Here is a 20,774-nt window from a genome sequence, read left to right as displayed (position 1 = left end):
CTTCCAATTTTCATTTATAATTCTATTTTTCTTTGGGGCGACTAAGGGCGCCAGTTTTATGGTCATGTTAGATACTTTACTGACGGTAAAACCAGTGCGCATGCGCGACTGGTAGCCAAGTCTGGCACTACTCCATCGTAACGGGCGTTCGAAACAATACGTAGTGCCCTCTACAATATTCCCTCTTTGAACATAAAGAAATTATATATATCCACTAACATTGTATTTACAAAGGGAAAAGAATCTTCGAATATAAATATGTTCATGACTCTCGAAAGCTGATTTAATTTACGATTGATTCCTATAAAAAGTAGAGAAAATATAAACAAGGCGCCATGCTGTTTCTTTCGTTTCAGGATCAAACCCTAGTGTCATGGCCACGGTTGGGGAAAGTGTTACGACTTTGTACGTTCAAATTGTGTTAAAAATCTTTTATAAATACGCCTTTCAGTAAGAATGCTAATGAAGGGGTGGCGTACAATTCTCGTTCACATTCTTATCGCCTGGAAAACGTCGGATTAACTTTGGATTGAACGCGAGCGCGACGTTTACGATCAAGTGAACATCTGACAGAAGCGAATTGTGCAGGAACGACGAAGAAAACCGCCGTAAAGTTTCTACGGCGTGAAAGGAACGGAAACAGAGGTTAGCTTATTGAACACACTACCCTAGTCAGTTAAGATGGTAGTCATTATGTTTGCGTGTGGTGGGGGTATATATATATGTGTACACAAGTGATGTCATTGATATCAATTTAGTTAAAACGCTTTAACAAGGAACCAGCAGAAGAAAACGAATTTTCGTGAATAACGGTGGCTGTGACAACAATAGTCGTCTTGTCGGTTTCGTGTCTAGTATCGTTTCAGGAACGAGTCGATATTAAACTGTTTACAGTAGCGAACAATTGATAATTCTGTGTATACAGGGTGTCTCGCGCGAAGTGTTGCCGAGGCGGTTTTCTCCGAAACTATCGAAGATAGCGTCAAAATTATTTCCCTACATTTTGCGGCTTACAGAATTGCTTATATAATATATCCGATTTCGAATAACGTCTGCGTGTAATTATAGCATGGAGATAATGGGAAAAATTCTTGGACAGATATCAAATTTCACAAAATCGGGCGCAAATAAATACCTTATGATCTGTTACATGAGAAATAAATATTAAAATTTGAAACGTTAATTGTAATATTTCACCATTAATGAATGAAGATTTAATTATTTGGCCAACTTACCGTTGAGAATAAATCGATTTATATGTTTACTATTCGAATAAAATGTTACCCATCTTTGTTCTGGCATCCCTTTAATAATTTTAGATAGAACTATTTGCGAATAGTTCTTTTGAGACAACAAGTGTTGTTTATCTATAATTTTTATTGTGTGATCTAGTTAAGTATACTAAATGTCATTTTTTACGCGAAAGCTTTACTCGGAGATTTATTAAAGACATAATAGTAACAGCATGAACAAGTATCTATTGATCTAGAAATTTATTGTAATGTGTTTAAGAAAATTTAATATAACGAAAAATAATTACAGTAATTACAAAAAACTCAAAGTATTCAGTTCCTAGGCATCTTTATATGAATGGGGAGCGTTTTTTTTTTACCGGTCAGAAAATATTTATTTACGAAGCGTAAATTACAAATCAGCATAAATACATAAACAAATATTAATATCTATTGTATGATACAGTTCATAAATAGTTATGAAATAACAATGGCAGTTCTAGAAACAACTTGCAAGACATTTATTTATTCTTACAAATATTTCTCGATATCTCTTATTTCGAGAGACTGATGCGAAAAGTAACTTTAACGTCGAAAACTTCGAAATTAATAGAAAGAAACATATCAGATTCAACACACTTTCAATTAGATATCAGCCGATTAAGGATTGTGTGATTTTGTTGTCTCTTCATATGATATCTTGATTAGTGAATAGATTAATGTATTTAACGATAAGATCAATTAACGGAAGAATTTTTTATTCGGTTCACCGATTTCCTAATTGAAACGGTACGTTTTTTTTACGCATTTTCACTTTTACTTTTTTTATTTTATTTTTGTTTTTATTTTTTATTTTTATACTTTTATACTGTTTTTATATTTGTCATTTTATGGGTGTATCGATATTCCTTGTTCTTTATTTGCTTTTTTATTTTTGTATACGCCGAAATAAATAAATTTAATTAAATATCTGACAAAATTATAAGTATTTTGTTTTTTTTTCGATTTACACGATATTCTGAGAAAGCAAGAGACACCCTGTATAAACTCTCCTCTTCTTCTGGGTACTAGGTTTCTCTCTCTTACAATCTCTTTGTCCTCTTTCTCTCTTCGTTCGTCGTTTCTTTCCCTTCTATCTGTTTATTCATAAGTATTAAGAGTAGAGAGTACCTTCACTCTATTCCGAATGAGTCTTCGAATGGATAAGATTGAGTGGAGAGAAACATACAAGTCGATTGCGATTCAATCGAAAATTGACGTATTATTCCATTGGTACTATTTGACAGATAATTAGAAGTGCGACGGTAAACACAGAGAGCAAATATGCAGTGCTTATAAAATTCTCATTGTACAGTGATCGTGAAGGTAAGGAAGTTGGAAATATTCATGAGTTCATAACCAGAACACAATTAATTGACACTGCAAATCAGAAATATACAAATAGGCTTCCGATAGGTAAAGTGTTAAGCAAATAATAACGTATGTTCTTTGTTGGATTTTATAACACTTTGTAGGTCAAACAATTACTTTATTTAAGTTATTCTTGTCATGCTTTGAAAACGATTTTATTTAATAAGAGAAGAACAATTCGTAAAAGGAATAATTTCCAATATATCAAATTATTTTATCAATGGAAAATTAGATCATTGGGATAGAATAGAGAAGATTGGAGGAAAAAGTATTTTCTTTGCAACGACTTTCATAATTCACATTGCAATAAATGCTGGATTGGAATAAATTGCTGAATGAGGTTCTTCCCTGATTTTATGATATTAGTTGCCACTTATCAGCTATATATTGTACATCGAACAAAATTTATCTATTGCAATGGCTCTTAACAAAAAGCGTCTTATCTTCGAAATGATAATTGTAGCAGCAACTTTGAGTTATTGTCTTTAATTACATTACAGTTGTATTAGAGTATATTACAAATTTGATCCAATACAAAATTTGGAATAATGATACCAGTGTATCCTTATAACAGGGTTACAGCAATGTCTAAGAAGACTAATTGCAACAAAATGTTGGTTCATCAATTATCATCAGTGTTACCTGATGATAGGCCAATCACAGCCATAAGTGTTGTTGAAGATATAGATAAGTGTCCGCCAAATTTTACAGTGGTAAGATTAATAATTTTTGCAATTAATACATTTTATTTCATGTTTGTAAAAGTTTTTTATTGTAATAAATAGACTGTAATTTGTATGTATTTATTTATGGTGCCTGTATGTTTTTTCTCAAAATTGTTGATAGTTTTGATTTGTTTAAGGCTAACAATATATATTCAGAATTTTTGTTTATTCATCTGTCTAAATGTTTACTCCATTGTACCTAAAAAATAATTTGTTATATTTTGATAATATTTTGTTGGCATGTAGACATTTTTTTACTTTAAAAAAATAAACTATTATAATAAAATCAAAATAAGAAGCTACTATAATATAATATAGTATTTTATTGTACATAAAATCCACAGTCTAATAAGTTACAATAGATGATTTTATAAATCTTAATTTTAATACATTGTGGCATGTATTATAGTCATTTTCATTATTTTATAATTCCTGTAGATTTCAAGAACATACGATCAAGATACTGATGCCGATTTAGGGAGAGAAACTGGACTGTTCATTAAAAAAAGAGCCAGATACATATGTTTTTCAAAGACTGAAGGGTTACCTCATTGTGTGGTCGAAGATCTAGCAGTCATTAACGAACGAGATGCTCCGCCAGAAGGATACAGCATGATTTCTTATACTGTAGATTCAAGTGAGCATACGTAAGACTGATCAGAATATTGTTTAGCAGAAAACCATTTTCGTTTAGTACATTGCGATAACGAATTTTAGTGCAGAAGGCATGGAGGAAGAAACAGTTGTGCTATAAAGTTAGAAATAAGGAATTATGCTTGAAAGCAGTTACAGACATTATTATATGTAGTAGGATTGCGCACAAAGTGTATACATCTAAAATGGCTCCTAACGGTTTTGTCGCAGCTGGGTATGTGTAATTATTTATGAACTTACTTTAAAATTGAGTATATATATTTCGTTTATTAATATCATCAATCTTCGTCTTTAGATACTCGTCGGGAAATTAAAATCTTTTAATAATAGCAATTGTAATATTTTCACTAATAATATGTTCACGTTAAATTAGTTGTAATTTTGAAAGAATTTTCATAACGTTAATACTATTAAAAAATATTAGTTTCCTAAAGAGAACTTAAAAATGAAGGTCGAATTGTTGAGAAAAAGATATGTTTGTAATTGCTCTGGAAAGTCTAACAAAAAGTTTATCATTGCTAATTTATTTGTCATCCATATTTAAACCAAACATGCCCCTTTTCAGTGTCATAAATGGAGTTTGCGTTTGCTACAAAACCGTGGATATTGTAAATGGGAATTCCAGCTCGCAATCATATGTTAATATAGAGTGAGTATTAATTTGATTTAAAAAATAATTAAAACCCTATTCATATGTAGCTATCGATACATCTAATTCTTCATTTGTAGTTTATTTCAAAATGCATCTCCAAATCCATCAAATGGTACACCTCATAGAATACCTCCTGAAAGACCACCGAAACCAAAGTTTTCACCAAAACCGACAAATGGAATTTACCCGCCAATTGGAGGAAATACGGGGAAGGAGCTAGACGAATCTAGTGACAGAGATTATGAAATTTTAAGTCCTAGCGCAAGAATCAGGCCCACAAGACCTGCTCCGCAACCACCTTCGTCATCAGCCGTTGGATCCACATCAATTTATGGTACACTGCCAGGATCTTCCGATTTGGATGGAGTCCCCTTCGTTCTTCATCCGCGTCTTAATATTCATTCGGATTCCTCTACTGTAAGTCAATTTTACTATAATATTGTACATTGATTTCTGTTTATTTTTAACAATCGCATCGTTTACAGCATAAACTCCCCACAATCAAAGTCTGGACTCAGAAAGACTTGGACAAGGAGGTAAGTTAAAAATGATGTTACTCAAAATCGATGAAATCCCCCTCGAAAGATATACTTCAAATTTTGCATATTTGTAGACCTGTGTACCTAGTCGTGGTCAATTTTTCTTGTCAATTCTCCTTCTGCAATTCAGACTTTTGTAAATGACTATAAGTTTGTTTATAGTTTAACTTTCTAATTTTCTTGTATAGAACTGTGATTTTCAAAAACAGCTAAGTAACTATCTCATCCGTGATAGAACCTAGGAATTGACGATGATCACATAAATATATGAATATGTATATTTCGAAGTAAATTCATGGGGTTGAGAATAGATTACTGTGATTAATGTTCGTAACACGTTAGTATGATAGGATTCTTACATATTTTTGTTTTCCTTCCAGTTCTGTTATGATTTCCGCGCGGAAAGAGAAACGTGAAGAAACCACTGTGCCAAAACCAATTGTGTGATTCTTCGCGCAATTATACAGCTATATCTATACATTTGTATTGATAATATAGCACTAGCCAAGTGTAATAGAGTGCCTGAACGAGTGATTACTAAACCCGCGAAAATGGAATCCTTTATTACATTTACCGGTGAGATGTTCGAGTTTCATAATGTCCATTTTCCGATATACTTTTCTCTCTTTCATGTCCTATTTAGATTTTGATACCAGTGACAGTTAGCGTTGTATTTTTATAGAGTTGCGTTGTATTTTTATAGGTAGTAGAAGTTATATATAATTGTATCATATGTTCTAGTTGTTTATAAATCATTACAGAATATTTAACATTGTACTGGCGTACTCCTATTCTTAAATCAAATTTAAGATTTTTTCAATAAAGTCATCTTTAATTTTATTTGCAACAAAAAAATGAGTACATTCGCATGTTTATCCTACAATTGACTTTTGACAAATATATATGTATATTAAAACATATACATACGGCTGTTCTTTCCCAACTGTGCTAGTCTAGTATATATTTTCTATAACAAAATTCTAAATTATTATTTGATTATGATTTTTAATGAAAGAAAAAGTAGTAATTCAAACAGAACATATTTAATATTTGTACAGATTTATCTATTTGTTGCACATTTTTCATAACAAAATATAGGTTTCAATAACATAAAATTGTTTCGATTTTCTATAATAAAAAACAACAAAACGAAACCGTTTCCACAACAGTGATACTAATTTCCGCGGTAAACAAATTTATTCGCAATCTCACAGCAGATAAATCAAGTTAAGATACTTTACTATGACTTAAGACTTCATTTATACTTTATTTATTGTTTTCATTAGTCACACCATAAATATGTATGAAATATTTTATTAAAATATACAACACGAAACACTCCTTATGTTGAAGCTGTTATAAATAAATTAATTCCTATGTTTTCCCACTTTTTTTGCAAAAAACAAAAAATGTGAAAAAGCATTACATTAAAAAGGGATTATCGATAATAATTTACATTACATTATATCTTACACTCGAAACGTGTTTTACGATGAACTGTGTCGAAATCACAGTTTGAATATTCACAGTCATTAATTCTTGTTTGTTTACATTGATCTTTAAGAATACACAAGAGCAGCTACAGCTAGTTACAGGAGTATGCATTCTGCTTCAATTGCTGATTTCAAACAATTGATGTACTTTTAGAACAAAATGTTATGGAACATTACCTTTGAAAAAGAAAATTATCAAATTATTTTTTGGTTATTTATATGTTCATGGATTAATAACCATTATATTAAATAATGAAGTTACTTTGGTAATTTAGAATCACGGAAAATACAAGATTGAAAAAATGATTTAAAATAAAATTTCTTCAAGTTTCAAACAGTGTATATTTTTATACATAAGGATCCTATAGCATTTACCCTAAAATGACATCAACAATCTGGCCAGTGATCGAAGGAGTACGGATATATTTCAGACTCACTATACTGGAAAATTATCACTCTTTGTCACAAGTTTCTTGTCGGAACAGGTTGGTTGGCAAAACATGGGCCAGTCGTCAGACAAACGGCCCAGTCCAATGTCTGACATGAGTGGTATTATTAGTCGTAGATACACCGTGCTTCTCCAACACCGCGGTCGCTTTAATCTTATTCTTATACTTCACGTCTTTCGGTTTCAGCATACTTTTGTGATTACTCAACAACCTCGAAGGCGTTAGGATGGATTTATTGCTAAGACCCGTTGCTTCCAGGAAGTGATCGTAACCGCTGCTCGAATTAGTCGCAGCAAGAGGAACATTATTATTGTCTTTGGTTGCGGCAGTTTTCTCGTTCTGACTAACCGTAGCGACAAGATTGCCAAGTCTCTCCGAACCGTCGCCCTCTGGTCTGTCAGGATCATCTGACAGATTGCATTCGTCCAGATTAAATTCTTCAAAGTTCTGTCTGATATCAAACTCCTGGTCGAACTCTGGATGAACATGCTTCTCCTTCGTTTTGCTTCTTTCCTTCGCTGGATCCTCTGTCTCACCACCAATCTTGAACTCCTCGAAGTGACGAACGATGTTCGTGACCCTGGGTATCTTCTTCGTTTGTTCACCACCGGTCTCGTGATTTTGTCGCGTTCGGAAGGAGGAACGAACATTGTTGAACCTGTTCCTCCAGAAGTTCCCCTCTTCATTGATTCCCGTGACTTTGTTAATGGCTTCTTCGAAGTTCAGGCTTCTAGCCGACGTCACATTGATGCCTGCAGACTTCAACGGGGAGGATATAAAGCCGAAAATCTTCTTGCCGTGCTCGGAGGAACTGGACTCGAGCAAGGGCTGCTTCTTGCGCGTTTCGTCGATCAGGAACGAGGGACTAGGGATCTTCTTCAAGATCAACGTGTTATTTTTGAATTGCGGCTTAGGCGGTAACGCTGGAGGCGTTTTGGGAGGTGGTGATATTATCTCAGGAAGTGATTCTATGTCCTCGTAGTCGAGGTTCTTGGCTATGGTCAATCCCTTCGTAGACATTTGCAGACAGGTTTTCTCTTCGATTCTTTCTAGCTTCAAAGGAGGATTTGTTGCATTGATTGAGGTCTTTGTCTTCTGTGAAGTCTGCGGCGAGGGGAATGTCGCGTGCCTGGTTTCCTTTACTTCGACCTTTGGCTCTATAATAACAATAGGAATGGCTTTCGACTCCTCTGATTCCTCGAGGCTTGACTCGTGATTGCTGATTTTATTTGCAATAGTCAAGGGGACTGTTTGAGCGAGACTCATTCCGAACTCGTCCTCTGTAGCAGTGGGCTCGAAGCTGCTGGCAGGGACATCGTTGAAGTCATTGTTAGATACTTCCTTTTCTGTAATGGCTTCTTCAGAGTTCTTCCTTTCCATTTCAGAACCCACCGACTCGATGTCGGATAACCTTGCTGGTTGAAACCGAACGATTCTTCCTCGGTGTTTAAACCTCCTAGGTACCGACATAATGTTTTCCTCCTCCTCCATGTCTCTCAGAAGGATCTGGTTCACACATTCTAAAACGGAGTTGTGGTTACTGTTTGGTCGATACGTGCTGTGCCTGAAAACGTCGTCGTTGATCCTATCCTCGTCTGGGTCACTGTACCAGTTCCCACTGGTCTCTTCCATGGTCTGTTCCTCCTCCATTTCCATTTTTGGAGATCTGTAAAAATATTAGATATTAGATAGTTTCAGTTTAAGGCGTCTGAACTAAAGTCTATCATAAGACATGATAAAAGTGTTTTCACGTTCTTTTGTTCGTTCGATGTCTTGGTTATACCGAGTTGATGTGTCACATACACATGGCACAAACAAAGAAAAACTATCAACATTTTATTCGCTTTTTCTAGATCTCCATTTGTCTTGCACTACTATACCTACATTACCACTTTCCAAAGTTTCCTACTGTGTTCCAGTTCTGGATTTAATCGACCTGTTCTACACGTGTTTATCGCACGGTAGCTGTTGGAACGTTCCAACAACATCAAAAGAGACACTTAACGACCACTCGAACGTCGTCTGGATCTAGAAACTACAGACGGTGGTTAATGATCCATAACATGAACAACATATATGTACAGCTTGAGTAGACGACAATCGAGAAACTCGTTCAGTGTCAATGCATTTTCAAACTGGTGACAAGGCAATACCGTCGAAACACCGAAACCGACACTTTTTAAAGGATTTAATAGTTTAGAAAGTAAATTATATAATTAGTGTACTTTATGAGGTATCCTTTTAAATTTATTTCCTATTATTTTCTTTGCTTCGTTGGATAATTTACTATGCTCTGAACTTATTTATAATTCTCAAGGACAGAAATATTTTTTTCCTAAAAAGAGACACATAGGATGTGGTTAAATAGCATGTACAACGCGGGTACAAGGTAATTTCTTATAAAAAAAAATTAGAAGAAAAAAAAAAGAAAATTTTATCATCTTCGTATTTCCTCATAAGAAATCACTTCATACCCAGTTGTACATGTTACTCGGTCTCATCCTGTATGAACATCGAAAAGTTTGTCTACCATTGCCATAATACGTACGCTCATGGTTAAAGACTCCAATACTTACACAGTGCTGTCGTTATTGTTGTTACTGCCGTTATCGTTGGTACTATTATCGTTACTATAATCTTCATTCGTTTTCGACGTTTCCGGTATGGTGTTTCCCGCGTGCTCCGTGTTCCTAGAAATGGTCTCGTTGCAAGCGTTAACGTAAATAGGTTCTTGCTCCTTTTCCTCGTCCTCCGAGGCGAAATTACAGTCCATCCCGTCGTCCTTGCTCTCCGTCCTCGCGATGCTCATGGCTTCGATCGTCTCCTTGGTTTTGCAAGCCTTCTGCGTCTTCGACCTACCGACTCCTATCCTCTTTTTAGCCAACTTGGTACAGCTCTCCGTGATCGTAGTTTCGTCGTCGTTGTCGTCGTAGATCATCGTCGTCTCGTTCTCGCTGTCGGTAACCATCGTCGGTGTATACCTGCTGGATTTGTTCAGCGTCGAGCCAGGCGACACGTCCGTGCTCTCGCCTTCACAGAAACCCTCCGTACTGAGCAACGAAGGGCTGCCCTCCGTGGTGGTCGTGATAATAGACACGTCCGTGTTCTCGCTACTCGTTAAACTCGTTTTTGAGATATCGCTGCCAGCGAAGCTGTGAGTCTTCTTAACGCCTCTGTCCAAGTCTTCCAGCACTACGGACGGGCTCAGCTTCGTGATTATCTCGCATTTTAAGTTCTGAATGTCCTTGCTGATACCGCTATCCTGCTTGGAGTCCACCTGAAATCACAAAACGCACGTCTGTCAGGAAACAGTTAATTTTGGCCAAGAGATTCCGAGTTAATTTGAGGCTTTCTTGGGTTGGATTTTCATGGTGATATTAACCATGGGATTTTCGGGCGTAGGCAGCGTTTTTTGGACAACATTTCACGGACGCCAGGTCTCAAATGATACGCTGATCTTGTACAATCAATTTTAGTCGAATAAGAATCTCTGATATTGCGTTAACCTTTTGCGCTCGAGGCATTTTTCTATAGAATCAAATCCAGCCCATTTTTAGAACAAATTTCTATAAACCCGAAAACTCTACTTCGAAAGGAAACATCTACGAACATTCATGACTCGATCTATTATTATTTCAATGAATAATTAGCTGTATTCTGATATATGTAAAATTGAAAATTGTACATTTAAATCAGGTAATCTGGATCGCGAAGGTGAAGACTTCCACGCGTTTTCTACGTAGGAGCACTTTCGTGACATCATTTCCGACTTTCTTCAACGATATGAAGACTTACTTCGATGCTGGACGCTTGCAGATCGCACTCCTCGATGTTGCTCGTCGTTTCTATCTTCATCGAGGCTGAGATAAGCGTCTGCTCGCGCTTGCATTTGATGTAGTTTTTGGTGTAACGCCTAAGCCTGGCGATTTCCAGCTGCTGGTTCCTGATGACGTTGTCCTTCTCGCATAGCAGTTGCCTGATCGACTTTTGCTCCTGCTTGAGCCGCGCCTCCAAGACCAACAGGGCGCGAAGGATCCGCGAGAGTTGCTGATCCCGGAGCGTCCTCTCGGACTCGTGACCCGTGGTGCGGTTGTCCAACTCCTTCACCAGGTCGCGGCATCGCTTCGTGGCTGTCTTCAGGGCCTCCTGGGTGCGAACCAGCTCTTGCTTTAGCGTCCGCACCTCGGTTTCCATCTGCAAAAATCATTTCTTTCATTAGAGAGGCCGAGCTATTATTTATAAATAGTATTCTGTACATGCTTGTTAAAGTTTTCAGGATTTCTTGATTTCGGTACGTTTCTATTGGGGCTCGCTCGACTAGTAAAGTTGAAAATGGATAAATAAAGTTTCCCTTTGGAGATTGGTTATTAATAGACTGCGGATGTTTATGCAATAGATCATATCTGTTATATGTTCATGTGTAAATAAAAGTTCTATAACGGTAAAATACTGCACGTAGTTAATATTTAAAGGATGGTTACGTGTTAATATAACACTAAAAAGAATTTAGAGTTAATTCATTTTTTAAGTTAAGTTTAACACTACAAGCTTGTTAAATTTACCAACTATTCATATTAAACGATTCTATTCAACGTACAGCTCGCGTTATCGATTTACACAAGCACGATATGTTAAATTAATAGAAAAATATCGGTGGACCGGTTAGAACATGCGATTTCCGTTGAATTTAGCAGAAAATATTCAACAGCCTGAGGGTCCTAGTCAGTGATGGGCAAAACCCTAGGCTTCGAATAGATCTGAAGTTTGCCGATGCGTTTGTCTCGTTTCCTTCTTTTGAACATATTCCAAAGAAGGAAACGAGACAAACGTATCGGCAAACTTCAGATTTATTCGAAGCCTAGGATTGTGGCCATCGCTGGTCCTAGTGCACTGATTTCCTCGAGGGCCATAATGGTATCGAGACGGCCCTGATCGGGGCCCCGTCGAAGGTTAATCCGCCACTGGTCTAGACCCGCTAGTTTAGAGTTCCCAAAATCGAACAGCAAGACACGCTGCTGGTATACTCCGTCGCGACGTACGACCTGAAGGATGAACAATGCGAACGGCGAGAGGCGAAGACTTTCGCTTTGTTCAGAGGAAAGATAAGTCTCGAAGGTTGACTCTGGAGGAACCCTGGAATTCGTCCAGGTGTAGTCTCGACGAGGGCGAGGACCGGAAGGACCTGACCTGCAGAAGCTGGGAAGCCGAGCAAGCAACAAAACACGAAAGGGGGGCCTGTCGAAATACCGAGGGCAAAGGGATTCATTGTTTGACTCTTAGCTTAAGGTCCATTCTATTTCTACTTGCGTTTCTTTCGCGTTTCTCTTGCGTGCAAGAGAAATCTGAATCAATTGGAATTAATCCGTCGGTGGATATGCGGTTGTAATGTTAAAACATGGCCGATAACACATTTTTTATTAGTCGATTGGTCGAACAAGTAATTATTTAATTTAATCGAATTAATTTAACACGTTCCCTACTACGTGTATCATTTATGGTATCCAGGGCCGGCATTCTCTATAAAGGACAAATTACAAGTTTTTGCAATTTCTTTTTCGATGCTCGATACAGCAAGTGCATTTAAACGTTCTTTGAATTCTTCGTTAATTGTAATTTGCTGAAAAAGCGGCCAGCACTTGGTACAGTTATTGGCAACGTAAAGAAAAGTTTTAATACGGTTAATACATTTAGAAATAACTCGTTATAATTATTATTTGATATGTATCGCAATCATGTTTTGTGCGTTATTTACATACCTTTCATTCAAAATCAAATCCCAATTGATCGGTAGCAAACCAATTTCCTGAATTAAGTTTTCATCCGCATCTTTCTTATAAAACTTTACAAAGTTTTTGGAACATTTTTCTAATTCATATTTTTCTAAAGTTTTTACAAAAATCCAGAATTAGTATACGAAAGACCACGGACGGAGGTACGTTTTGGTACTTCCTTTTTCGAAATCCATTTAAAGTTAGTTAACTTGTATAGAAAATTCAGAGAAATTAGTATTATTGCATTTAAATTATGCATTTATTATGAAGGTACGATATTAAAATCAACTCATAAAAATGAAATTAAATAAACAAATATTCCGGCAACGAATAAATTGAATGAAATGCATGTATCAAGTAAAAGTTATTGATAATATTTGAAATTACGATATATTCTTTTACCAGTACTCGAGAAAATAAACATTGTTACATTCTATACTCGGAATTTTTGATTTTTTGTCCATTAAGAGTCACACACTGTGCGACAGTGCGAATAATTCACGCGCGTTCGATGTTCGGCTGTAGGGATTGTTCAGACAAATCTCGAGCCCTGTGCAATTAAATGGCGAGATGCTGATCGCGGCGAGAAGGAGAAACGCGTCTTTTCAATTAAGGAACACTTCAAGGTAACGGAACCGAGCCAAGGATATCTAAGACAGGGACTCGAGTCCACTTCCTAACGTTTCACGAATTTCCTCCTAATGGTTCCGATGTCCACGACAATGCCATTGTGTACAATTGCGAAGTGCAACTAGTTGGAGGACTTCTAAAGAATATAAACATTAGCTTGGCCCTTGCGTACAAGTTCAAATTCAGATTTTAATATCGCATATGTATTCTTTATCTGAATTCCTACATGAATTTTTTACTTATATCTCTATACAAATTCATTATATTATTATATGCGTTCAAATATTATTTTTCTTTCCTATTCATTTGATAAATTATATTTTATATAAACTATATTTATTATATAAATAACTATTAATTGTATTCAAAAGTAAATGTTTTTAAATTATAGAGCATGGAGCTCAAATATTTTCCCAGGCGGATCGGACCTCTGATAAATTATATTTTAGGAGCAATTACAACTAATATCACTTATCTAGGAAATAAATAATTCGGTATATATTCCCAAAACAGGATACCGCTACCTAATATGTCATTAATAGACTGCGGATCTTTATGGATTCATAGAAAATTTTAATGTGCAAGAAACTAAAAAATGCAAACAATATGCAAGAATATAAAAAACATTGAAAGTAAAGTTTATGTTACGATATTTGCAGAGTAAGATAAATTCCTATTTAGGTTCAATTTTTGTAGGCAATTTTTGTAGGTTCGCGAAGATTTTATTTTGCATAAAGATCCGCAGTCTAGCGATAACGAAATAATTAAGTGTAAATAAATAAGAGGAAAGACGAAAACATTTTTGTTTCTTTTCACGATTTTCTCCAAAATTGATCGGTACCCTACATGCTCCCAAAGTTTTGACACTTAAATTAGGGACACTCTGTATATGTATATACACATCCTTCTATACATACAATATATACACGAGTATAAGTGAATACACTAATACAGGGAATAAGAGAATACACTCGTTAAATATACAGGATCTACCTATTAAGTTACGCCACCATTTCTTAAGTATTTCTGATAGTCCAATTAGATAATGTTTTAGATCAAAGTTTATCAGTTCTCGATGAGTTACATGTTTGCATATTTTTAAATCTGGAAAAATGCTTTTTCCAGATCCGCAGTCTAGTCATGAAACATCGCTCGCAATAAAAATCGAGAGCATTTGTCCAACGCGACAGGCCTACTTGAAAAGTTACGCCGACCGTGCTATTCCCTAGCAGACCGTGCATCGTTTCAGGCTCTCTTGCAACAGGCATCTCGAACTAAAGATTCTGATCCTTTGCCGGTAAAAAGGAGCGTTTATTCGAAAGTAAATGCTGGTTCAGTGTCCATAAAGTCAGCACCCGAAGATAAGAGATGTTCGGCCGACGAGGAACGACCAAACGTAATAACAGAACCGGCGCGGGCGAAGCAATGTCGATGTCGTTTTCGTTTGACTAGAACAACCGTTTGCAGGAACATCGTTGTCAGTAGCGCGATAAGCTAGAGTGGCGGTGAATTTATGGAAGCGGTAACATCGCAGGAAGTCGCAAATTTTCGTGGCCTGTACGCGCTGTAATTACTACACGTACAGCAGCGGTTGCTGCGAGAAACGTATCTTCTTCAAGAGTCCAGAGTGTCCAGGAATTTGTCAGGTGTTTTCTTCGTTGTCGGGTCAAGTATCGGATCGCGTTAGGACAGGTCTGAATATATCAAAATGATTGAAAATAAATGGAATGTGCAATTTTGGAGAAAATCGTGAACAAAAAAAAAAAAAGGTTTTCGTCTTTCCTCTCATTTATTTACACTTAATTATTTCGTTATTTATATAATATATAATTTATTTAATAAATTGAACACTGTGAAACGCTCTGCCACGCAAGCCACATGCTACTTATTTTACTGCAATACTTAATTTTAATCCAAAAGAAAGCGTAATAAACACGTCAACTTCGTCGCCTGACTCTCGACGCCACAATATTTATGCATTTATAGAAAATTTTAATCTCCAAGAAACTAAAAATTATATGTATATATATATAAAAAGAAATAAAATAGGAGAAGAAAGTATTATTATACATTATCAACTCATACTGTTTTGTAATTTTTCAGTCGTGCCATTGCATGACGATTGCATTGCATCGGATGATCGAGGTTACGGGTTCGACAAATTCAAGATCGCTATGCACGATTTCCGGTTCGGTTGCACGCGATGCGAACGTCATACGGCTACTTTAAAACTGATCTTTTCCCAACTCGGCGAATTCATATTGCATGACGTCAGAAGGAATCTCCCCAAGACTGCGGGAATATGTATTTAGTAATGTCTAGAAAGTGCAGATGACTTTGTCCATGCCCTGAATGCCAGCGATTGTAAATGAGTAAGCACTATAGCCTGTCGCAATCAATCATAAAACGGTATTTAGAATTAGAAATTCAGGTAAATTAAATTCAAATTCGTTCGCACAATTTCATCACTAAAATTCAATGAAACGAATCGCAATTTACGCAAGTGAATTCGAAATAATCGATAATAATATTAAATTAAATAATAATACGTGCACCCACATCCGTATTGAGTTCGGGTTATAAAGTGGCTCACGGAGGTGACGAAAAAGTGTGCCTGCTACTTTCTCCGTTGTTGACCGACGGTTTTTCGGTCCATCGCCATCGAGTTGCGCGATTGGAGGTCAAACGAATCGACTCGTCACAGCACAGCGAGACACCTCGTGTTGGTACAGTTACCCGCTTTACGCTTCGACGCGTTCGTCAAATTCTTTTCAGATTCAGAAGCCTCCGCAAACCGCGAGAGCAATGCCGTAACCAGAAATTTCGAACGGAATATCACTTTTAAAGTAACAAACATGATACGAGTATACAGGGTGTTCAGTATATTACTAGCCAGCGTTTTCCTCGTAAATGGTACATATGACAAAAAACTGTAAGAGGAAAAAGTGATACTGTTTTTTGTGTACAATGTAACCAGGTAGATAAATCTTTCGTATTTCTACTTTTTTTCTGAGAAATGAAGGTGACCTTTAGATCTTTAAATGGAATGGTATATTTTGTATGGAAAAATATTGTAGAGTATCGAATTCTAAATAAAAAAGTATTCACCTTTATTAGCCCTAAACCTCATAGGTAACAGGCAATTTATTACTTGAAAATTTTCTTAACGTAATATCAAGATGGAGATTCAACCTTGTCACAGATTTCCGCGGGACAGCGATGTGTACAAACATGGAACTCCCGATGAAGTGCTAGGTGACAGTAGTACACTTGTTTGAATTTTCAAAGTAAAATTGATATTTTCAAGTAATAAAGTGAAATTACCCGTTACCTATCGAATTTAGGGCTAATAAAGGTCGATACTTTTTTATTTCGAATTCGATACTCTATCGTATTTTTGTACAAAAAATATACCGTTCCGTTTAATAAACTGAAGGTCACCTTCATTTCTCAGAAAATAGTACAAATACGAAAGATTTATATACCTGGTTATATACTGCACACAAAAAACAGTATAAACTTGTCCTCTTTCATTTTTTCGTCATATGACGAAACCTAGCACCATTTACGAGAAAAACGTGGGCTAGTAAGAGCCTGAACACCCTGTCTATTCTTTTTATCGGCAAGTATTAGAATCGTAAAGAACATTTTTTTAAACACCCTGTAGGCAAAGAGAAACAAGTCTTCCGCCATCTTGGTGAATTTTTCTTCTAGTTCCAACCATGATATTTTCAGTGGTTCGCGTGAAATTGTACGCGATAAAAAATCACGCAAGTACGCGGACGACGTCTACGTGTCGCATTCTCTTCGGCAATAACTGAGAAACACACTTTCTCCGTCATTACGGCGAATAGAGATCCATAATTATCGCATGAAACGCGCAATAACTGTACGTAACCACATTTCTCCTGACCCTCTCGCGTATGCGTATCGAAATCGGCAAGTAGAACGACACGATTTCACGAAAGTCCTGTCGTATAAATGCTAAATTAGTTCGAAGACGTAAAGCAGCCCAAGTGCTTCGCGAAACAAGTTAAAAAAAGAAGCAAATTTTATAGCGGGGTGGCGCGGGGGGGTGGTGGTGGTGGTGGTGGTGGTGGTGGTGGTGGAAGAATGCTTCCCGTCGTAAGGTCTTGAAATGTTTAATGCCGTTTTTGCACTGCCATACTTGCGCAAACAAGTTTTTTCATCATTAATTCCTCATTATTAAAGTCTGAATACAGGAACAGGCTAAATGTGGATGTTGACCCCGAGGATTGCCACTTTAGAGTTACGACCTAACGTTCACTTCCGAGCAAATACCTTGAAAGTAAAGATAATTGGCAAGGTAATAAAAATTTGTTTAACGAGAGTACCGAACTTTATTCGAGCAACTAATAACAACATTTTGGAAAAAAGGAAAAATGACAAATTCCATATAAAGACTTAGCAATACGTTCTTTGATTAATTTAATTCATCGTTGAATAATACTGAATTAATTTTTGAAAAATTCAAGTCAAGCTTTAAATACCTTTTTCTATTTATTTCTAAAAATGTCGCAATTTAAATGAATTAAAACTATTCAAAACATGAACACATTATCTTAGAAAGCAATGGTAAAATGTTCGTACAAAATAACAACTTAATTCTACTCTGGATAAAGATGAAGTTTGAGAACCACTGGAATAGCTATTAACACGTTGACCGCCATGTCGCCCATATATGGGTGACAGTGCTGTTTACTGAAGAAATAAAAAAAATTAATTTTGAAAGTTAAATATCAAAGAAAATGAATTTATATGAAATATTTGAATTTCGCTGAAGTTACAAAAATAAATACCACAATAAATGCATGATTATGTAGTCTCCGATAGTCGGTAAATAAAATTTAATCGCAGTAGAAATTTTTAAGAGTATTAGTGTGGCAGTCAACGTGTTAAATACATTGGTACATTTTGTGAAATGTAGTAAAAGTTATAAAATGTACGAACAAAATAACAATGTAATTCTACTCTAGATCAAGATGAAGTTTGAGAACCACTGGAATAGATATTAAATACATTGATACATTTTGTGGAATGTAGTCAAAGTTATAAAATACGCGAACAAAATAACAATTCTACTCTAGATCAAGATGAAGTTTGAGAACCACTGGAATAGGTATTAAATAAACTGGTACATATTGTCCTAAAACGATCAAAGATTTTTTCTATGGGATTGAAAGAGTCGAGCATCCGTCAAATTCTCAAGTCAAGACGCGTATCTTGCGATCACGAGTATAGCAGAATTGTGTCATTGTCAGGCCTTCATCGATTGCGTCAGGCTACCTTATTACAAGCGATGTAATAATTACTGTGCCACGTCTTCTATCATTTAGCGATAAGAAATAGCGTTAATAAATTTCATCGAACACCTGTGCCACTTTATTCGAGAACGATGTTCATTCACAAGTTTGGCAAACCAAAATCTCTATGTTCACGACACATTACTTTGCGTAATCCTCGGTGATCATTCTTACACGTAACAACAATCATTTTTAGTAGCGTTTTCTACTTTTGTTTAATTTTTGTATTTATATCGATAATGAATATTGTGCTCGACACAACTAGCGTAAGTATTGGCGTAAGTAGTTCATTCTAAATTTCACAAGCTCTTTCCATTCGATCAATAAACATAGCACGATCGTTAAATTGATATCGTGCAATTAGAAACTTTTAATCGTTGCTTCATTTCGTGTGCAAGTATTGTTTGAAATAACAATGGGTGATTTTACAACAGTTGTAACGAGAACTTCATTGAAAACGTTTCGAACAATGATCGCGGCAGCTCTGCTGATTATCGACAAATCGCGACCGAATATTGTTCTGGAAACTCCAAAAAAAACTATATATATCTTCAAAAACAATGTTATTAATATCTACATAACGCAGCGAATTCACAATCACTTGTTTTATTTAAAAAAAAAAAAAAACTAGAATAATAGACAGTATGGTAACCTATTGATCGATAAGCCAAATGTAATCTTGCACTGTTTGTATGAGCGCGTAATTCAATTCTTTTTATACTGTACACGCCTTTGGTGCAAAGATCCTATTTTTCATTCTTCTTCCGATCTATTTGTTTCAAACTTAAAATATTCGGTACGTCGAACCTAAGAAACCTACTCTGTTCACGGTAACTGTAGCATTAAAAAAATTAATTGCGAATTCTTATTATGTATCACTCGAAATCGTTACCTTAATTTTGTTTTTCCTCTGAAAGAAACACTCTTATCCGATCCGCGCCAGAAGATCCGAACACGTAACCAGCATGATATATATTTTCGAACTTCACAGCACAATCACACACGAGTCATGTGAATTTTATCCGATTTCGTACGTAACATTCTGTCACTGGTCCTCAAGGCATCTCTGCGTCGCCTCCTCGAGGATGCCGGTTACGAGCGTCGTCGACAATAACCGAAACCCGCCGAAGGTCACCGAAGCATTCCGAAGACCAGCGCCAACGACCGAACGTTTTCGCGTGTCTGACATATTGCACTTCGAATTCCCTAAAACAATCTTCCGACTATTTCTCCGCGAATGAAAACCTTCTATTCATGTTCGCGCTTTAATTAACTTTCGATTACGACGTGTATTCGTTGTTAATTGATTAGACGAGACGAATTCAAAGAACGCGCGACGTTAGGCGAATGTAGACGAGACGAACTTTGGTTACGAACTGGTCAAGTCAGCGAGTGGACAGTTAGGCCCAAGAGGGAGTAAAGAATGGTAGGGGGAGGGTTGAAGCAGACTCGGATTTGGGAAACAATTTGTTCGCCAATCTAATGAAAAATAATAAGAAATTTCGGAATTGCATTTCATTTGAAGGAATAAATTGTTAGCGTTGTTAGTTAGCTTGCAAACTGTACAAGGTCCATTTCTTCATGTAATATTTATTATGTACTTTTCAAAGTTAGTGTACTATTATGTACTATATAATTAATGTACTATACAGGGTGTCTCAAAAATGTTGTAACACCTTGAAAGAGGTGGTTCGGGAGGTGATTTGAAACAACTTTTTCCTTAGCGAAAATGTCGTCCGAGGCTTCGTTGAGGAGATATTAACGGAAAACACTGACCAATCAGAGCGCGCGTATACCGGTGGAGCGTAGGCTACGCGATAGGCGGCCGCGCTCATACGCTACCGCGGCCGCTCCACCGGTATACGCGCGCTCTGATTGGTCAGTGTTTTCCGTTA

The 20,774-nt window shown here is 36.3% G+C and overlaps 2 protein-coding genes across 8 annotated transcripts in view; one reads left to right on the top strand and one right to left on the bottom strand.

Annotated features, from left to right (window-relative positions):
* The first annotated feature begins 370 nt into the window (after nucleotides 1-370).
* LOC128883468 (multivesicular body subunit 12A) lies at nucleotides 371-5,989 on the top strand. Of its 3 annotated transcripts, none has more exons than XM_054136051.1 (9): nucleotides 697-893; nucleotides 2,519-2,597; nucleotides 3,217-3,355; nucleotides 3,806-4,004; nucleotides 4,085-4,235; nucleotides 4,587-4,670; nucleotides 4,751-5,090; nucleotides 5,159-5,209; nucleotides 5,593-5,989. In XM_054136051.1, exons 3-9 carry the CDS (start codon nucleotides 3,227-3,229, stop codon nucleotides 5,626-5,628), a joined length of 990 nt encoding a protein of 329 aa, XP_053992026.1. In that variant the 5' UTR covers nucleotides 697-893; nucleotides 2,519-2,597; nucleotides 3,217-3,226; the 3' UTR covers nucleotides 5,629-5,989. The 3 variants fall into 3 exon arrangements, with proteins under 3 accessions (XP_053991864.1, XP_053992026.1, XP_053991946.1); XM_054135971.1 differs by having other exon boundaries at nucleotides 735-838; XM_054135889.1 differs by lacking the exons at nucleotides 697-893; nucleotides 2,519-2,597 and adding an exon at nucleotides 371-645.
* A 521-nt stretch (nucleotides 5,990-6,510) lies between these two features.
* LOC128882237 (myb-like protein X) overlaps nucleotides 6,511-20,774 on the bottom strand; it is a 54,090-nt gene continuing 39,826 nt past the window's right edge. For 4 of the 5 annotated variants that reach the window (XM_054133900.1, XM_054133848.1, XM_054134012.1 and 1 more), the window contains 3 exons: nucleotides 10,950-11,348; nucleotides 9,731-10,431; nucleotides 6,511-8,820 (listed from right to left, as the gene is read on the bottom strand). In XM_054133900.1, coding sequence (XP_053989875.1) covers nucleotides 7,218-8,820; nucleotides 9,731-10,431; nucleotides 10,950-11,348 — 2,703 coding nt within the window. In that variant the 3' untranslated portion in view covers nucleotides 6,511-7,217. Of the gene's footprint in view, nucleotides 8,821-9,730; nucleotides 10,432-10,949; nucleotides 11,349-19,771; nucleotides 20,167-20,774 lie in introns of those variants that run through there. The other variant, XM_054134061.1, reaches the window with a different exon arrangement.

This window comes from Hylaeus volcanicus, chromosome 1 (assembly GCF_026283585.1).
Source record: "Hylaeus volcanicus isolate JK05 chromosome 1, UHH_iyHylVolc1.0_haploid, whole genome shotgun sequence".
Lineage (NCBI taxonomy): Eukaryota > Metazoa > Arthropoda > Insecta > Hymenoptera > Colletidae > Hylaeus > Hylaeus volcanicus.
The sequence above is the reverse complement of the archived record's forward strand: the minus strand, read 5'-3'. Positions and strand labels throughout refer to the sequence as shown.

What these genes read in the sequence shown, in the direction of transcription:
- LOC128883468 (XM_054135889.1), top strand. Translation starts at nt 3,227, where the DNA reads ATGTCTAAGAAGACTAATTGCAACAAAATGTTGGTTCATCAATTATCA. An exon ending in AACGGTTTTGTCGCAGCTGG is followed by an intron (nt 4,236 to 4,586) that starts GTATGTGTAATT and finishes GCCCCTTTTCAG; the next exon opens with TGTCATAAATGGAGTTTGCG. An exon ending in TTCATTCGGATTCCTCTACT is followed by an intron (nt 5,091 to 5,158) that starts GTAAGTCAATTT and finishes CATCGTTTACAG; the next exon opens with CATAAACTCCCCACAATCAA.